General features: G+C 41.6%; 1 protein-coding gene across 5 annotated transcripts in view; it reads left to right on the top strand.

The window, feature by feature from the left end:
- The first annotated feature begins 2,336 nt into the window (after nt 1-2,336).
- Arhgef12 (Rho guanine nucleotide exchange factor 12) overlaps nt 2,337-19,278 on the top strand; it is a 143,673-nt gene continuing 126,731 nt past the window's right edge. For 2 of the 5 annotated variants that reach the window (XM_052757578.1, XM_052757553.1), the window contains exon 1: nt 2,341-2,903. In XM_052757578.1, the coding sequence (XP_052613538.1) occupies nt 2,872-2,903 (32 nt within the window). In that variant the 5' untranslated portion in view covers nt 2,341-2,871. Of the gene's footprint in view, nt 2,904-19,278 lie in introns of all 5 variants that reach the window. The other 3 variants (XM_052757584.1, XM_052757563.1, XM_052757569.1) reach the window with 3 other exon arrangements.

Below are 19,278 nucleotides of genomic sequence, written 5' to 3'. Positions count from 1 at the left end.
GGTGCTGGCCTTGGTTTGCTTGGCTCTGCTGAATGTGTTCTATAGGTACATTTTTTTTTTAGGGCAGTGGAACAACTAACAGCTATAATGAGACTTTTTATCAGGATATTTAAATAAAATCAATGCCTTGTCAGTGGCTAGAGATTTTCATCATTGAAACAGTAGTTCTGGAAGGAATAACCACTGGTTATTCAGTCCCTTGCTGGCCATCTTCTGAAGCTTTCCCACAGCAAAATGCCTCCTTTGCTCACAGCTAGGACCTTGGACTTGTTAAATTTGGAAAGATGTTGAAAGCAGCTTGCCAAAAAGGTTTTGTATGCAAGGAAGAGAAGGTGAATTAGGAAACGTTCCCAGTTTGTTTTATTCCTGAAACTTAAGAATTGAGGCCGGACTGGAAAGGAAGATGGGAACTTATTTTTAAAATTCATGATTTGATGAGTCATCGGACTCCATTCATTTGATAGCTGCATTGTTAACACTATTAGAACAAGGAGGAGGAGGACAGCACACTCCAGGCAACCTGAGTAAGCTTGGGGATAAGGCTTGCATTTTGTTGATGGTATTTATGGAACTGTTTCCAGCTATAGGTAACAGACACAAGTGGTGTCTTCAGGATGGAATTGCCATGTTGGGATTTACCAGCAGATGGCAACGTGTCCAGGTCTGATCATTATGAAAGTGGCTTGAACTCGAATCTGCTTCTATTCTTTCCAAAAATAAACATTACAAAATTAGCTGACTGTGCCCTGAACTTAAAAAAAAAAATCCAGCAAGAGAGTCATTTCGGGCGTCTGTTTATCTTTTCCCCCTTTGTACCCTGTTCTAACGTCACCTTTAGCTCATGCATCTATTCAGGGATGATGATCCTTTCACCAACTGTTGTAGGGTGACTTGGAAACAGCATTATTAAGAGGTAACTGTTTCCTCTCCACATGCACTGTTTATTAGATTTGATTTCCACAAAATGGCCGAAGTCTCTTCCCACCGACACGGATTGAAGTCTAAGGATAATTGCATAAAAGGAATAGCCACTTGATGTTTGCAGGCAGAGCTGGAGATCTATATTGTGTCGTGGTACTTCATTTCTTCAGGGACAGAATTATTCAATCATAAAACTGCATGGGTAGCTGAATGCCTCTAACCCATCGAAAAAGAAACCGGAAAACAACATTTGGGAACTCTTCAAAGGGATCCCTAATGCTGTTTACTGGACAGATGTATTTCTTCTCCCATCTCTTTTCACAACAAGCTTATTAACTTGCTGTGGAAAGCACCATGCTTTCTCAATTTGGCAAATAATACAGTTCATTTTGCCAAGGCAAAACAGCCTAAAAGCAATATTTATATCAAGAACTCCTGGCTTCAGCGTGGTCCAGATCCTTTCTTCTCAGCCTTTTCTGGCCACTCCCGGCTGCAGGGCTAGGCCAGCAGGTGCCCCAGGTGTGTGGACCACCTCAAAACCTGATTGTGTGCGGGTCTGCCTAACACTGTCGCGAGGCACGTGGACCCGGGCTCGTGTGCTGCCATCCAAAAAGTATTTGACACCGGGAACGAGTACATTCCCTTAAAGAATAAAAGTTTCCAGTACAAGAGAGGCGGGGAGTTCCCTGAAGACCCTCTAGACGTGAACTTCGGGATTGTGGAATGACACATCTGCTGTCCCGCGTTGGAAGCTACTCTCTGGACTGGACCTCGAGGGCATTCAGGGACAGTGAGGACAGCGACTGGCGGTGGAGACGGAAGCAGCTTGCTTCTGCCCCGCAGAACTACTTTTCGCTCCCCTCCACCCCCTCCCGCCCCTTGACAGCGCTGCGCGGAAGTATCCGCGCAAGTTTGGAGAGTCCGGGCAGCGGAGGGATCCCGGGTGAAGCGGCTTCCCGAAGTCCCAGGGAGAAGGGCCCAAAAAAGTCGGCGGGGGAGGGGACGGCTCGGCGCGCTGCAGCCGCGCCGGGCCGAAGAGACAGAACCGGAACCGGAACCCGCGCGCGTGCCCGCAGTGCTCGCAGGGCCCGTCACCGCCGGCGGCCCCCCCCCCCCCACTCCGCCCTGCGCGCGCGCCCGCGAGTGCCCCTGAGGACTCGGCGAGCGGCCCTCCGCGCGGAGCAGCCGCCGCCGCCGCCGCCGCCGCCACCGCCGCCGCCGCCGCTCGGGGGCTGGGCTTCCGGGCCGGGCCGGGCCGGGACCTCCCGCTCCTCGCGGGAGCCGCCGCCTACCAGAGCGTCGGGGAGGAGCCGTCGTGCCACTGCGGAAGAAGCGCGGGGGCCTCCGAGGGATGGGGAGCTGCCCGCGGCGCTGAGACAGGGTCCCTGTCAGCGCGGCGGCCGGTGCCGGGTGGGGGCGGCGCGGAGCAGCTCAGGGCCCCGGCCCGGGGACATGGGGCGGCGCGAGCCCGTCGCGGGACGGCGTGAGACGCGGCGGAGGCTGCGGCCACGAGCGGCCGGCAGTCCCAGATAGAGCGGGGACCCAAGGGCCGGGCCCCGCCGACTCGGGACAGGAGGCGACGCCCGTCCCCGAGCCGATCCTACCACAGCCCGGAGGGATCCCGGTTCCCGTCCCAAGCCTCGCGACTTCCCTCTGACGAAGTTTTTTCCCCCCCCCCGTGCCTTGCTGAGGATCATTCCTCGTCCTAGAACTCGCCTTGTGGCCGACTTGCTCGGTTTGTTTGGGGAGATAACTTGTTTTGCTTCAGCCCGCATCCCTTTCCTTGACCCCTTGCAATCGGATGTTCTAGATGACTGAATGGAGTTTTGAGTTGGACTTTTGTGTCCCTGCCGAAAGTAAGCCTGATCCCAGAGCACTGGGGGTGGGGTGTGGAGGTGTTACTGTAAAATGCAAGTTGGATAAAAAGAAGACCTCTCGCCAAGGGCCCCAATGAGTGGCACACAGTCGACTATCACGGACAGGTGGGTATGAAGTTCCTCGGTCGCTAACCTTCCCTGGATTTGGCCCCACGCAGCAGGGGACTCGGTGATTGCAGATTTGCCTTCAGCTAGTGCAATTGACAGGCATAGGAAAGAAGGTTGTTTCGGAGCTGTGCAATTAGTCTAGGGTTGCTGCCAAGTTATCCGGTTGATTGAATTTGGAAATGCAGTTTTTTTTGTTTTTTGTTTTTTTTTGACAGAAACTTTCCCCATATTCTCAGAGGAAATGAAGGAAAACCATGATTGTGGTTTTCTGTCAGGTCCATTAGGATTGTGTACTCATTTTGGAGCCAGAGGAAGGTCATTTTGGGTGAAGGTCAGAGCCCGAGGTCGGTGGGTATTGGCGCATCATCAGGTTGATTTCTGTTCTGTGGAAGTTCTGGACTCTTAATTTTAGGAGTTTCTGTCTGTGAACCTAATTTTCATCCTGCTGCATGGTGATTTGTGAATCTGGTCTCTTTTTATGTGACCTGCACGGTGTTTAATTATTAATTACCCAATTTTCCAGAATGTTGACACTACCAGTAAATCACGGGCTCTTGCTGGGGACAGTTTCCAGGAGCTGAAGGAAATGAAGGAAAATCATGGAGCCTGCTTCTAATTATTCTTTTTTACATTTCATCTTCTAGACGCTCTAGCATTTAAAGATGTAAACCGAGTCAGGTTTAGGCATGGCAGGTGGATCTTGTTTGTTAATCAGGGTTTCATGGCGTTGTGTAAAGGATATGTGGCCAAGTGTAATTCTCTGACACTTAAGAGTTCTTTTGAGTACTTTTCAATGAAAGCAAGTTGGTTCCTTTAACATCTTTTATTTCTCAATTTAATTATGACATTGTATGTTACTTCCAAATTTTAGCTTGCTGTTTTTTTTTGAAGTCAACCTTCAGATTGTTGTCATTAAAAAAAAAACAAAACAAAATACAAAATAATTGAAGCAGAAGGCCAGAAGTCTTTAAGTGCAACAGTAATGCTCCTGCAGAAAGCAGTTTAATTTCCTAATGAGAGAGTCTCACCCAGTTGTGAGACTCATTTGTTGATTTTTAAAGGGGCCAAATTCCATTATCATACCATAACAGCTCCTCCAGAGCCAGAACTTCCTTTTCCTGTTGATGCTTTTCAATGTCACATGAGTGTTCACCTAAAAGATGCCCTTCAATATTTAAACTACTTATGTTTACCCTTTGTTTGTGTACTTTGCTAGGCAGGATTTCATTTTCAGTTTTCCTGCAGATATCCTTTACATATACGTAGAATTGTTTTCTGTCTTCCTGCCTCCCCATCCCTATTCCTTCTCCTTTCATGGTGTTTTGCTTCTGAGCAATCTCTCCCAGGTGTCCAGATAGTTGTTGTGCTGGTCCATTCTTGTTCTGTCAGTAGAGCCTATAGATAAGCAGACTTCCAGAAACTGATGTAGTCCTGGTTTTCATTAAGATGTTGCAGAGTTTAATTTGTAGAGACAGAATTTAGAGTCACCGAATCATTGCACACAAAAGTCATACAAAAGCACCTATCTAAGAAGTTTTTTTTTTAACCAGCTTTGCCTCTCAGGGATTTTTGTTCTCTTTCTGGTATCTTGGAAATAAAACATTGAGATTTGGATCTTTTTTTATAACTTAATTCAGCATATGAACAATAAACATGCAGTTTTCTTTTTTTAAGATTGATTTTTGTATTTTTACTTCTGCATATGTGTTTCTGTGTGTGGGTATGTGCCCCTGAGTGCAGGTGCCTCAGAGGCTGTCTGTCCTGGGTGCTGGAGGCCTGACTTGGGTCCTCTGCTCTTAAATGCTGAGCCATCTCCCTAGCTCCACCCTTCCCCCCTCTTTTTTTTTGAGACAGATTTTTGCTGTGTGTCTTTGGCTGTACTTGTAGCACAGTCTAGCCTCCAATTCAAGGCAGTCAGTCTGCCTGCCTCAGCCTCTAGAGTGCTGGGATTGAAGAGATGGGCTACCTCCCTTCAGGATTCTTACTCTTAGAAATTTACATCAGAACAGTGGATGCAGATTCTTTGCAGTCAAGTGTTTTATCTTTTTTTTTTTTCTGTTTTTTTTTTTTTTTCCCCTTAGACAGGGTTTCTCTGTTTAACAGCCTTGATGGTCATGGAACTCCCTCTGTAGACCAGACTGGCCTTGAACTCATAGAGCTCTGCTTGCCTCTGCCTCCCAACATGCTTAAAGGCGTGTTGTATCAAAACACAGGGGAAAAAAAGTTGACATTGGTGAGGGGAAGCAGTATAAATATGTTAATGCTTTGTGGGGTTTAGGCCTAAATCATATCTTCTCAGTGTAAACCTTTATTAGGTTGCTTTAGACAACCGAGCCATGTAAAATATGATTATAGGTTTATTTTAAAACTGACTGAAATCCTGTTCTTTGTCAGGCATTGGGCTTTGGCTTGACTTTTTTTTTTTTTCTTTTTTCTGTCTTCAAAGAGAATTAGTATGTGACAACTACCTTTTCTTCTAAACTTATTCTGCAAATGTAGAGCAGCCCTTTCTCTTTAAGAGAGTAGTTCCTGGTTTGAATATATGTTGAGGTGAAATCTGGAAGTACTGGTTTAGTAATACTTGTATGCCAGAGTGCCTTAGCAAAGGTCTTCATCTAAAATCTAGCTTCCCCTCAGCTTTAAGTATGACTTCTCTCTCACTGACTCCAGTGTACAGTAGATAGATTTTCCCGACTCTAGGACTGTTGGCGAATTAATAGTGCCAATGTAGCTTTTCAGAGACCCTTTCAAGTTTGAAGTACTGTATGTAGTATGGCTTTGTTCTGAAGAGTGTGCAGAGCCACCAGGCCAGCTGTATGAGTTGGAGTTCTTTCATTGTGGTGTTTCTGACTACAGAGTCTGTCTGTCCTCAGTTGAAATCAGACTAGCTGGTTTTGGGCGTTGTTCTGTTTTGCAGTTTGTGGCAGGCGACACATGGCTGAACAAGATAAGAAGGGTTTTATTCTTGTGTTAGGGACGTGCTGGGGCTGGGATGGAATTCAGCTATGTTTAGGCTCTGATTGGTCACTTTGGATACTCAGAACTCTGTTACATCCTGTTATTATTTTGCAGTTAAATTCACACATTCATTTGTTCCCTTTTCTTTCTCTTACTTTTTATACCCCGGCATCCATTGCTTTTTTAAACCTTAAAACTTATGGTATGTTTATAAAGGCTGCTGTTTTTAGGTAGTGTATCTGGAAAGCTTTTTTTTTTTTTAATTGTTTTATAGATGCTTTCTAGTCACTTGACTTTATAACTGCTGTGAGTTCAGAAAACTAAAAAGGTGGTAGAAATGTCTGATTGCCACTTTTCCTTCTGCATTAATTGCTGTATTTAGCCCTAAAATATCCTAATAATTTTCAGTGCTCCCTGGCTTGCTTCTGTCCCTACAGTGGAAGATACTGTGGTAATTGATATTTTATTTAAGAAGTAGAGAGGAGAGAATTTTTTTTGGGGGGGAGCTGAGGCTGAAACCAAGGCCTTGTGCTTACTAGGCAAGCACTTTACCACTGAGCTAAATCTCCAACCCCGAGAATTTTTTTTAATGGACCCAGTGAATGTTTTCAGGAGGTTCTGTGACAGCAAGTTTTCAGGGTGGTACAGGTTGGGAAGTCAGCGGGGTCTTCCTCGAGATTCTTGGACTCTGTTTGCTATTTGTGATTTGTAGATTGGCAAAAGGTTTTGATGTGTTGGAATTTACTTATCACTGAATTTAGCTTTAAGGTTAACTTTTAAGCAAACTTTTAAAGTGAACATGGAGACCTATACCTTTACATTCATATATAAAGTAGAGATACCATTCATGTTTTTTTTTTCTGCCAAAGTTGTCTTATAGTTCTAGTTAATAACAAAAACAAGCAACCTACCCCCTTAGGGTTGTGTGTTATTTTCAGGGTTGCATGAGTCATTTTCTGTAAGATGTAATTATTTGTAACATATTTTAATGAAATGAATCTATTTCAAATACCGACTTGAAATTGAGAATAAGGAGGATCATACTGCCAGCTTTATAATATTTTGTCTTTTCTAAGTTCAGAATAAAGTCCTGATTCATATAAGTCTGTAATATAGTACATGCACTCTTACAGTTTTACCAGTCAATGTGGAGAATCCAAATTAACTTTTTTAAAAATTCAGAGTTATAGTCTTCCTCATTAAAAGCACACTTACATTGTGTTTGTATTTGTTTCATGAGTTGACAAAGGATGCTTTATTTGAAATCATTAAAAAATGTGTTAGTGTGATACCACTTAGTACATTAGTGATTTCTGGTTGTTAACATGTTACCATCATAGATTATAGACACAGCAGGGTATTTTAATGGTGTTGCTCAGGTGATGGGGGCGGGGTTTAAGCTGTGATTGTCTGACAGTCACTAGAAATGCTGCTTAGTGGTTGGGGCTGTAGGTCAGTGACAGTGCTTGGGTTCCTTCTCCAGCAAAGCAGAGCAAACAGGTCTTACTACATAATTATCTTCCAGAAATGGACTGGGATGATGTTTTCAGGAATAGGAGGCTTAACTTAATTTTGTCTCATCTGTTAAAATTTGGATTTGATGATTTAATTAACATGGAGATAAGATCCCTTCTCTTAATTAGGAGTCTTTAGAATAGTGACATAACTCTTTCCTTTCCTTTTGAATAAAATATTCTTCCATGTATGCAGTGATAGTCTATGGTAGTATAATTCTTATAAAACTGGGACAATCAGACATATGGTTTTTTCCCCCACTGTGCTGCTGATGGTACTAAAGGCCTTGTGTGCCAGGCAAAACTTCAGATTCAAGGTTTTAATCTGGACTTTCTGGATTCAAGCTGTCTTCCCCCCCCACCCCATTTTTACTTCTCCCTCTCATCACTCAAGCTGTCCTTTTTGTTATGTCTCTTTTTTGTTTGTTTGTTCTGCTTATCAAGACAGAGTTTCTCTGTATAGCCCTGGCTGTCCTGGGACTCCCTCTGTAGACCAGACCAGCCTTAAACTCACAGAGATCTACCTGCCTCTGCCTCCTGGTTGCTAGGATTAAAGGCATGTGCCACCATCTGGCTTTTTTACACACACACACACACACACACACACACACACACACACACACACACACACACTTTTTTTTTCTGTTCACCATTGTTTAGTAGCTTTCCAACGTCACCAAAAAAGAATAGAGTATTTTTTTCTCACAGGATGCTTTCTTCCTGGTCCCTTATCTGTGCTAACTTTAAATATCTCTAGAGAATAAAGCTTTTGTCACTTCCTCAGGAGACTGAACAACAAGCTGATAGGTCTTGTAGTCAGGAAGCTTTTCCTGCTCTTCAGCTCAGGCTTTTCTTTTAAGTTGTCCTGGTAACTTGTGTCTTATTGCTGTACCAGGCTAAATGATGCTTTTCTGCCGTTTGAGTTTGCATGGCTGTGTTGGGTCACGTGGTTAGCGCTGCTTTCCGTCTAGTTCCCCTCCCCTTACTCACTCTTTGTTTAGCCAAGTTATGTTTCTCTTGTTCCATTGTCTAAATGTCAGTCTGTCTCTCTTAATATTTTATTAGTTTTGCCTAACTTGCTGTCCTAGTACAGTTCTTAGTTGGTCTGCTGGTACAAAATGTGATTCTATATGATTCATATTCTAGAGAAGCAAGTTCCAATGTATTTTTACTGTGATTCAGAGTTCTTTGATTCTTCTCCAGCATAGCCCTAGCCCCCAAATTACATGTAGAAAGATTCTCAGAAGAAATGTAGATAGATGTATGCGTGTATGTATCTATAAATTTTGTACTTGAGATTATATCCAGGGCCTCAGGCTTGCTGGGCAAACAGTTAGCTATATTCTCTGGCTCTGTGTTTATTTTAGATAGCATTTAGAATGGGTGTAAGAGATTTTAACAACCAAATGAAACAAACATACACAAATAACATAATTACCAAATCAGCTAATTAAACAATTACTCATGTTTTAGAAGACGTCTTTGATTCTTTCAAATGTAGTTCCTCTAATAACATCAAAAAGTAGAATATAGATATACTGTCTGTCCAGGGCCTTTGCTGATTCAAATTAGTCAGAAGTGAAGACAAGGTATCACTAGGGTCAGTAAAGAGATACAACTGTAGCTTTAAGGTAATATGGTAAGAGTCATCTGGAAATTGTTACTGTTCTACTGGTTTGTTTCAGTCTGTTACTTAAAATGTTACCTCCCTATGTCTTCATATTAATTTTATGAAATAGCTCTGCAGTGATTGCTTAGTAGTAATTTCCTGGTAGAGTAGATTACTGTTAAAATTTAAATAATACTTTCTTCTGTCAGGAGAGATGGCTCAGGCTAGGAGTGTGCACTGCTCTTGTAGGGGACCCAGATTCAGTTCCCAGCACCCATATCAGGAGGCTCTTAACAGACTGCAGGTCCAGCTACAGGGGCATGAATTGCCCCTGGCTTTACTAGAACTAGACGGAAAGCATGTGAATTCACATGCGGGTGCCCTCCAACAAGTACACATGTAATTAAAATATATAATTAAAAATGAATCTCAGAAAACCATCTTACTTCCTTTATTTGTGAGAGTTATTACTGATGAAATAGCAACAGAAAAAGTGTATATTTCAATTACTGTAAGATATCTAAGATTAAAGAACTTTTGATTGTTTTATTAGTAGATCTTTTTTGATACTTAGTCTAATGTTATTTAAGTAGATACCCTTGATCTTTTGGGTTTTGCTAGTAAGTTTTGGAATTTGGAAAATACCAGTTTTATGTTTTTGACTCAGAATGTCTAAAGTGCCGGGCGGTGGTGGTGCACGCCTTTAATCCCAGCACTCGGGAGGCAGAGCCAGGCGGATCTCTGTGAGTTCGAGGCCAGCCTGGGCTACCAAGTGAGTTCCAGGAAAAGGCGCAAAGCTACACAGAGAAACCCTGTCTTGAAAAACCAAAAAAAAAAAAAAAAAAAAAAAAAAAAGAATGTCTAAAGTATCAAAGATAACCATGTGTGAAATGTTTGTACGATGCTTGTGGAGCTGGTGCCTGGGATATTGTGTAGATTTTGATCTTGCAGAGTGGTATGTAATGGTGCTGACTGAAGATCAGCTGTTCTCAAAGTGCATAAGCATGTGTTTTTGACTTTTAGTAGAAGAGCCACATTATGGCTCCTGTATTAAACTGACATGCCTCAGTGCAGCTGAGAGTTCAGACTCATACCCCAAATGATTTTTAATGGATTCGAATGCTGACTCGTGGTTTTTAAAGTCTTAGTCATGAGCCAGGCCTAGGTGGCTTCCTTGTGTTTAGAGACAAGCAAATTTAATAGCGAGCGAGCGAGCGAGTGAGTGAGCGAGAGAGAGAGAGAGAGAAAGAAGAAAGAAAGAGAAAGAAAGAGAAAGAGAAAGAGAGAAAGAAAGAAGTCTTTTTGGCTTGGGACTGTGAATAGCAGTCACTAATATAGGATTAAATATAAACTGTTTTTCAGTTTGTATAATTAATATGTCAAAGAAGGTTTTTTAGATCTTCATGGATTCAGAAAATGTTCATTTTTGTGTAAAAACCAGAGCATCTGAAGGCATTAACCGTGAAATTGATCACTTAGTACAGACAGTACCCACTAGTAGAGTAAAATGTCCCTAAATAGTATGTAAATACATGTAGCTCAAGTATGTTTTCATATAGATTTTAGATGGCTTATCTGTCTTGCCTGTGTTGAACACACGTGCTGATCTGCTGTGGTTTGCCTGGTGTCTCTCTGTGGTTTACTCAGAGGAAGTGGTTCTTGTGGGTGAAGGTCTGATCTTCTTGGAGATTGTTGGTGGCACATACACTGTCAGCTCGTTTCCTGTTTTATTGGCTTGGGCCAGACTTCTCAGGATGACTACTGCTGAAGGGGTATCTGAGTATTTTATGGTAGCAGGATAGCTGGTTACAATGTTGTATAACACCCACGGCTCAGGTGATGCGAGGGTTAAATTGATGTTTATAAAGGGCCTTGAGAGTCTAGGATGAAAAGTGCAGGCATTGTTTCTAATCGTATTTGCATGGTATTGTGATGTTCATGTATTGCTTAGCTGTAGTGAAAACATGGTCGGGTAATACAGTATTATTTTGGGAAACTTGATTTCTGTAGCCATTCAAATGGTTTCTAATCACCATAAGTATCATGGTTAGAAGTTTTTTTTTTCTGTGACTGGGGAGATGGCTTAGTTGGTAAAGTACCTGCCATGTAATGGTGAGGACCTAAGTGTTGATCTTTAGCACCAATAAAAAGCTGAGGGGCACAGTGGGCATCTGAAACTCCAGCACTGGGGAGTGGTGGGGACAGGCAGATTGTTGGAGTTCATTTGTCAGCCATCCTAGCCAATGAGTGAGTTCCAAGCTCAGTAACAGGTCTTGTCTCTGGGCCTGCAAGATAGCAGAGTGGGTAAAGGTGCTTGTCAGCAACCCTGGGACCCACATGATGGAAGATGAGAACTGAATCCCAAGAGTTGTCCTCCAGCCTCCACACAGTGCTGTGACACACATGCTCATGCACACCAATGCTGTGACACTCATTCCCCCACCAAGTGCTGTGACATTTCATGTATGTGCATTCACGTGTGTGTGTGTGTGTGTGTGTGTGTGTGTGTGTGTGTGTGTGACACACACACACGATAATAAATGTAAAAATTTAAAAGTTAGAGACATTGTCTCTAAATAATAAGGTGGAAAGCAATAGAGAAGACACCAAAAATTGACTTCTGATCTCCATGTGCGTAAGCAGCCACATACACACATCTATGTACCCACATAAATACCACCCATGCAAAGAATTTTTCCCTTCCAGCTCTCTCTCTCTTATAAAGACAGTATTTCTTTTTTCCCTTAATGTGCATTGGCATTTTGCCATGGGTGACGGGTCCCCTGGAACTTGAGTTACAGACAATTGTGAGCTTCTGGGTTGCCATGTGGGTTCTGGGAATTGAACCTGGGTCTTCTGGAAGAGCAGTAAGTGCTCTTAACCATTGAGCCATCTTTCCAGCCCCTAAAGACAGTATGTTAGTATATAACCCGGCTGTATGTAGTTCATGCTGGCCCTGAACTCACTGAGATCTACCTGTCTGTACTTCTGCCTCAGGGATTAAGGGTGTGTTCCACCATTCCTGGCCCTTACATGAGGAAACGTAAAGAAGCTGTAGACACCTTGTGTATAGTACTAGTGGAGTCCTTTTCACAGAATTTAATGCTTAGGACAGAGCTACTTCACCAGTTTAACTGGAATACTGAAACAGTGAAGTGGAGAGAGTTCTCTTTTCATCAGTAGCTTCATCATACATAAGCAAAACTCCTGAAACCTAAAAGTGAGCAAACTGATAGAATTAAATGTTATACTTTATTTTTTTCTTTTAGTCCATGACACTTTAAAAAGCAACAATATTTGGGATGGGGAATGTTTCTTTTAAATTTAAATTTAAATCTAATTGTCAGTTCTCCAGACCAGAAAGATACTTAAGAGCTGGATACTAGCTCTGCTTCATTCTCGGTATGGAAAAGCATAAGGAAGAAACAAATAGCCTAAGTAACTCAGCTGGGTGCTGATGCTCAGATCCAGAATGTGCACATGTGAGCGTGAGTACACACACACACACACACACACACACACATACACACACACACACAAACACACACGGCAGAGATACCAAGAGAGAATGAATATGATGAATTCATGCCATAAAGTAACTTTTCCTTCTCTTTTCCTCAATTTCCACACCTCCATCAGTTCTCAGACACGCTACACAGAAGTAACTATATTTAAAACTGTTCCTGTTTTGGAAACAAGGTCTTGCTGTTTGTTCAGGGTTATCTTGAATTCAAACTCTTCTCGTCTCTGCCTCCTGAGTGCTGTAGTTAGAAGTGTGTACCACCACCCCTTGCTCTCAAAAGTACTACAAAAAGATAACTGCCTATCATTTTAAGATTCTGTGCACCTGTTCCAAAGTGGTGGGTGTCATCTGCACACTTTTGCGGTTATGCTGTTACAGCAAACTTCAGGATTACAGTGTCGGGTGTGGAGTGGCTGCACCATCACTTCCTGGGTCTTGTTAGGGAACCTGTCCGAAATTCATGGTTACTGTTGCAGAGACAAAGAACAAGAAGCATATGCTGACTCTTTTGTTTGTTTGTTTGTTCGTTCGTTTGTTTGTTTTTCGAGACAGGATTTCTCTGTCTAGCTCTGGTTGTCTGAAACTCAATTTGTAGACCAGGCTGGCCTCGAACATCAGAGATCCACTTGCCTCTGCCTCCCAGAGTGCTGAGATTAAAGGTGTGTGCCACTATATTGGGTCACATAGGATGAGTCTTAAAGCTTTTTATTCAATTGTGTGACATCACATTAGCTCATAGGAGGTAGGCCAGAACAAGGTAGAGTTTATTGTCAGTGGGATAGGGATGGATGCTCTTCTACAGGGGGCATTGCAAGCCATGTGATCATTGGTAAGGCTGTGTACTCCTTCTAAGGAAAGCGTACGGAGGCTGAATAAGTAGGAACAATAATACAGTCTACCACAGGAGTTGTTCAGTAAATGCTTATCATATAGGCTGTTTAGAGTATGTGTATGTGAGAAGTTTATTTCCATACAGAAGTACGAAGAGTGCTATGTTGAGCCTCTGTGTTCCTGTGATTAGCTTCAATAGTGATCAGTGCATAATTGTCTTGGTTCGTCTGTTTCCCTTGCTTCTCTTCATGGGATTATAGTGAAGCTTCTGGATATCCTGCTATCACCAGTGAGTGTCTCACTGAGACTCTGTTTAGTTTGGACTATGACCTCTTATATTATATCCTCACCGCCTAGTGGTTTGAGACAGTGGTACTGAGAACTCTAGAGCGCTGTCACTTGGAGAGGATGTTCATGGAGTGTGTAGAGTTTGACAGCCAGATCTTGTTTAATTTTCATGGAGTGTTTCTGGAGGAGGCATAGACCACGATCTACTCTCTACTCACCTTTAGTGGTGTGTGTGTGTGTGTGTGTGTGTGTGTGTGTGTAACAGAAGCAGGTAATTAACCTCTGGAAAAAAATAACATTGCAACAGATTTGATTTGCAGGAGGTTTCATTCTCACTGAGCTTCTGTTGGAATGATGCCAATTGAAAGGATTCCCAGCTCTTAATGGCTTCAAGTCTTCTGGGAGCTCACAGTCAGTGATGTTATTTAATGTGGAGAAGAACATCAGAATCATTTATAAAAAGCCTGTGTTCACCTATATCGTCAGTTGTTCAGAGAAAAGAGCTATCATCCTGAGATCGTCACAATGGCATAAGAGTAAAGGGAGTCTAATTTTAGTTCAGAAATCAGCACCACTTGTAGCTGTTTAGGCAGATGAGTCTAAGGGCCTTCAAGTCTCCATTAGACTCAGGATGTTAGTGCAGGCAATATGTTATTTCTCTGGTGTAGGGAGTAAGTGGCATATGTTACAAATGTAGGAGTATCCAGTTTTTGGGGAACAGTGGGGAACAAATCAAAGAGAGAATCTCTTTTTAACTTTGTACTTGTCACATGGCAATGGTGCCAGCAAAGAGAGTTTACAGTGTCTAGTGAGCAATTAAGTTAATATATATGACTTGATGGAAGTATTTTAGTACAATACCATTATTGAAATAATTTTAACTGGCTTCTTATTTCTGTAGACACTTAGGTATTGACATAGCTCTTGGTTTCTTTAATTAAATTGTTGTTAATCTAATTTCAGAGTCCATGTAGGAACTGCAAAGTACAGTTGCTTTTGTTGGCTTAAATAAAATTATTTAAACTTGGGTTTTTCTTGCTGTTGAGTTAGTTCTGGCTTTGGTTGCTCAGAGCAACATATTCTATTTAAAATATAAATGCATAAATTTTATCCATAGTGAATAATTCTTTGATGTGCCATTCTTATTATTTGTAGTGTTGCCTCGCAATTGAAAGCACTAGTTTTCAGAGATAATAGTTGTGTCCTTGTCAGGACAGTAGTACTTTGGTTGCATCTTAGTTGCATTTGCTGTTGGCAATTTAGAAAGGGTTTATGTTCCTTGTTACTGTATTTACTCAGCAATTCTACCTGCTTAGAATTCGTGGGACAGTGTTGGAAGGTAAAGAGGTCTCTTGGCTGGATGGGGACAGCAGGGAAAAGAAGTTCCTCCCCAGGGCTGTCCAGTGCAACAGTGTGGGAGCCGTTTCCTTCTTAGAACAGCAGTCAGTCTGTTACATGTGAGAAGTAGTAATCATAGCTTCTTCCTCCTCCTCTTCCTGGTCTTATCCTCCTTCCCCACTTCCTCTTTTCCTCCTCTTCCTGGTCTTATCCTCCTCCTCCTTCTTCCCTCTTTTTACTTCTTCCTGTTTTTTGAGACAGGGTTTCATTGTGTAATCCTGGCTGTCCTGAAACAGCCTGTAGAGAGCAGCCTGGGCTCGACTTCAGGGATCCACCTGTCTCTGCCTCCCGAGTGCTGGGATCAAAGACATGCACTACCACACCCAGTATCGTTCGTTGTTGTTGTTGTTTAAAATTAGCTTTTGAAAAAATAGATATGGCAGCCCTGAATTTAATGTGTTGTGTGTATTTTATTTTTATTTTTACCTGTGTTAGAGGATCAGAAGTAGAAAACTGAGTGATGCTGATGTTGAGAAGAGTCTTAAGTTTTGGCATGTTAGGCTTGTTCTAGTACTAGCCAGCAGACCTTAGGCAAATTTACTTTGTTGAATATCATCTGTAAAAGTACTAAATAAGGTGGGTGTGATGATTCAAGCCTATAATCCCAGCACTCAGGAAGCAGAAGGATTGGTATAGATTTTCAGCCAACCCAGCCAGCCTGGGTTACCTGGTAAGTCCAGTCCATCTTTTTTTTTTTTTCCGAGACAAGGTTTCTCTGTGTAGTTTTGGTGCCTCTCCTGGATCTCGCTCTGTAGACTAGGCTGGCCTCAAACTCACAGAGATCTGCCTGGCTCTGCCTCCTGAGTGCTGAGATTAAAGGCGTGCACCACCACTGCCCAGTCCAGTCCATCTTGTGTTACTTAGTGAGAAGAGAGAGACAGACAGATTGGCTTCTTCTGAGAAATACTGTGAAGACTATAAGAGAGTGTATTTAAGTCCTGTTGTATTGAACTGGGCATGCTAACACATGTCTTTAATCCAAGCACTTGGGAGGCAGAGGCGGGTAGATCTCTGTGAGTTCAAGGCCAGCCTAGTCTGTATAGAGTTCCAGGACAGCCAGGGCTATATAGAGATATCTTGTCTCAACAAACCAAAAAGAAGAAAAAGTGCTAGTGTATATAGCAAGAGGCCAATAAGTTATTGATTGTGACTCTTTTTTTAAATTTTATTTACTTATATTTTATCAGTGTTCTGCATGTATACCTGTGTGCCAGAAGAGGGCATCAGATCCTATTATAGATGGTTGTGAGCCACCATATGGTTACTGGGAATTGAACTCAGGACCTCTGGAAGAGCAGCCAGAGATTTTAACCACTGAGCCATCTCTCCAGTTCCATGACTGTGTGTGACTCTTAAACCTTAGAAATATCTGTTTTCCTAAACTTTTTTTAATGCTTGTAAAATGGTTTTGAATTTATACATATTTCAGCTGTTTTCCCTTGCTAAATAATATTCCTTTATATTTTATATTTAAAAACTTAAATTTATAATTCAAATAAGAAATTTATCTGTAATAATGATATTTATTGATTCATGCTGAACATTGAAGCAAGAAGTCATTTGTTTTGTGAGATCAGATCTTGCCGTGTTGTTCATACTGGCTTGGCCTCCCGGGCTCACCCTCTCAGGTCCAGGCATGTACCTGGTTCAAGAAGTAATTTTTATTTGGAGGAAGTAGTACAAAGTAGTAATGATTAAATTGATTTTACTTTCCAAGTTAAAAATGTTAATATGATTACTTTCGATTGCACATTGTCCTTTTGTTTTGCTCTTTATTTTTCACTCTCACTCTGTGCGTGTGCGTGTATTACCTAGTCTTTAGAGGATCTGAAATAGCATCAGTATAGGTGAATGCTTTGTCTTTGCTTTTGGATTTCTGAGACAGGGTCTCAAGATGCAGGTGTGAGCTGCCACACCCAGCACACTTAGGATTCTTTACATTTACTGTTGGTACTTTGGTTGGTGTTTTGAGAGACAAACAGGATCTTGCTGTGTAGTCCTGGCTGGCCTGGATTTGATATGTAGACTAGGTTGTCCTAGAAAAGTCAGTAATCTTTGTCTTCTAAAGGCTGGGATTGTAGATGTGCACCACCACACCCTGCTTATGTTATTATTATTTGAAACCTAATCTTTTTTGTAAATCATTTTCTGTCACAATTATTCTTAAGCTCTTTTAATATGTTTATGATCAGTTTGATATGAAATATTTTTTGGTGTTAGAAGAGCAGAAAACAGTAAGAAAGAACTCCACAATTTATTATACTGAATATGTAAGGTGGACAAAAAAAGCAGCAAATGCCTTTTAATAGAAGATGATTACTTGTTTTTATTTTATGGTCCTGGGGATTGAACCCAGAGCCTTGTACTTACTAGGCATATGCTGTCATTGCCCTTGTTTTTTTGTTTTTGTTTTTGTGTGTGTTTCTTTTTGAACAGGGTCTCACTGTCATCACAGACTGACCTTGAACTGTATATCCTTTGCCTTTGGAGAGCTGGGATTGAAGGAGTGTGCTCACCAGCTTCGTTGATGATATGGCTTTTGTGAAGCATAAGTAATAGAAGCAAGTTGGGATTCCCTGCCCTACCTCCCTGCTTTTTCTTAGAAAGAATCTACATTAAAGATGTCTCGTTAACATAATTATTTCCTTTTTTTGTTGTTTAGTTTTTTAGTAACCCCCAAATTTTTTTAATAAAATGTGTTTATAAAAACAGAAGCCCCGCCGGGCGGTGGTGGCGCACGCCTTTAATCCCAGCACTCGGGAGGCAGAGCCAGGCGGATCTCCGTGAGTTCGAGGCCAGCCTGGACTACCAAGTGAGTTCCAGGAAAGGCGCAAAGCTACACAGAGAAACCCTGTCTCGAAAAACCAAAAAAAAAAAAAAAAAAAAAAAAAAAAAAAACAGAAGCCCCTAAATGAAGTCTTTTACTGATAAGTAAAAAGTTGTTCATAAAGAAAGACTATAGAATTGTTACTTTAGAATCTTACTAGGTTTCAAATTTTTAAGAGATTGCATGGAGAAAGCAGTGCTCTTGAAAGAGTTGTTACACATGTGGAGATATCACAGCCTTTAGAGAGAGCTGCAGACATCTTCCTGCAGGATTCTGGGAAGCTGCTTTTTCCCAAGCTTACAGCCCCTTTTTGGGGTGAAGTTCTGTTAATTTGCATAAATATTTACCATATCTCATTTTAGCTAGCATTGCTTCCTCACACTGTAAGCAACAAGAAGTTTGCTTATCCAACTTGGAAAATTTACTGTTATCAATATCGATAATCTGGAGAGTGTTCTGTTCTCTTGAAGGGCTGATGAAGTTAAATAGTCAATTGGAGGGCTGTGGATATAACTCCGTTGTAGAGCTTGACTATTGCCAAGCATACCCAAGGCCTTAGCTTTAATCCCCGGACCAAAGCAAAACAAAAATTTAAATAGGAAAATAACAAGGGTAAATAGCATGTTCCCCAGAGCCATAAACTATCATTCTCTAATACAGTAAATACACAAGACAAATTTGGCTGCTTAAATTAATTAAAATTAAATAAAATGGAAAATTTAGTTCCTTGGTCACTCTAACCACATTTTTAGTATACAGTATTCACATGTAGCCATTGTATTAGTTGTTCATTATCAGAGGGCATTTTATGAGTGCAAAAAGTATATATTTTGATATTACTAGAGATGGTACACCTTAGCTCTCTTTTAACTTAAAAAAAATTTTTTTTTGAGACAAGGTCTTTGTAGTCCAAGCTGGCCCTGAACTTGAGGTACCCCTCCTGCCTCAGCACCCCAGGTGTTGGGATCACATGCACGAGCTACTACACTTGGTTTCTTTTTTATTTTATTTACTTTTGGATATTTTATTTTCATTTTTAATTATGTGTTTGTATGTATCTCTGTTGGGGTTTGTGCACTTGAGTGCAGTGCCTGTGGATACCAGAAGAGAGCATTGAATTTCATCTAGAGCTGGAGTTAGAGGCAGTTGTGAGTCATTTAACATCAGTTCTGGGACTCTGCAAGATCTGTGCCCACTCTTAACTGCTGAGCCATCTCTCCAGACCTTTTCATTTTTGAGGCAGGCAGACCTTAAACTTGTGATCACCTTTGCCTCCTGCTCCTATGAGTATTTAGGATTATAGGGCTGTGCTACCATACCTGTCTTGCAAAAAAAAAAAAAAAAAAAATTTGATTGGACAGAGCTACCAAACATTATCTCATGGAGTTATGATCAGAAATCTGGGAGTCATTTAGCCGAGTGGT

The sequence above is a fragment of the Peromyscus californicus genome, unplaced genomic scaffold, assembly GCF_007827085.1.
Source record: "Peromyscus californicus insignis strain IS unplaced genomic scaffold, ASM782708v3 Scaffold_11__1_contigs__length_118956290, whole genome shotgun sequence".
Classification (NCBI taxonomy): Eukaryota; Metazoa; Chordata; class Mammalia; order Rodentia; family Cricetidae; genus Peromyscus; species Peromyscus californicus.
Note: the sequence above shows the minus strand (reverse complement) of the source record. Positions and strands in the feature narration are given on the sequence as shown.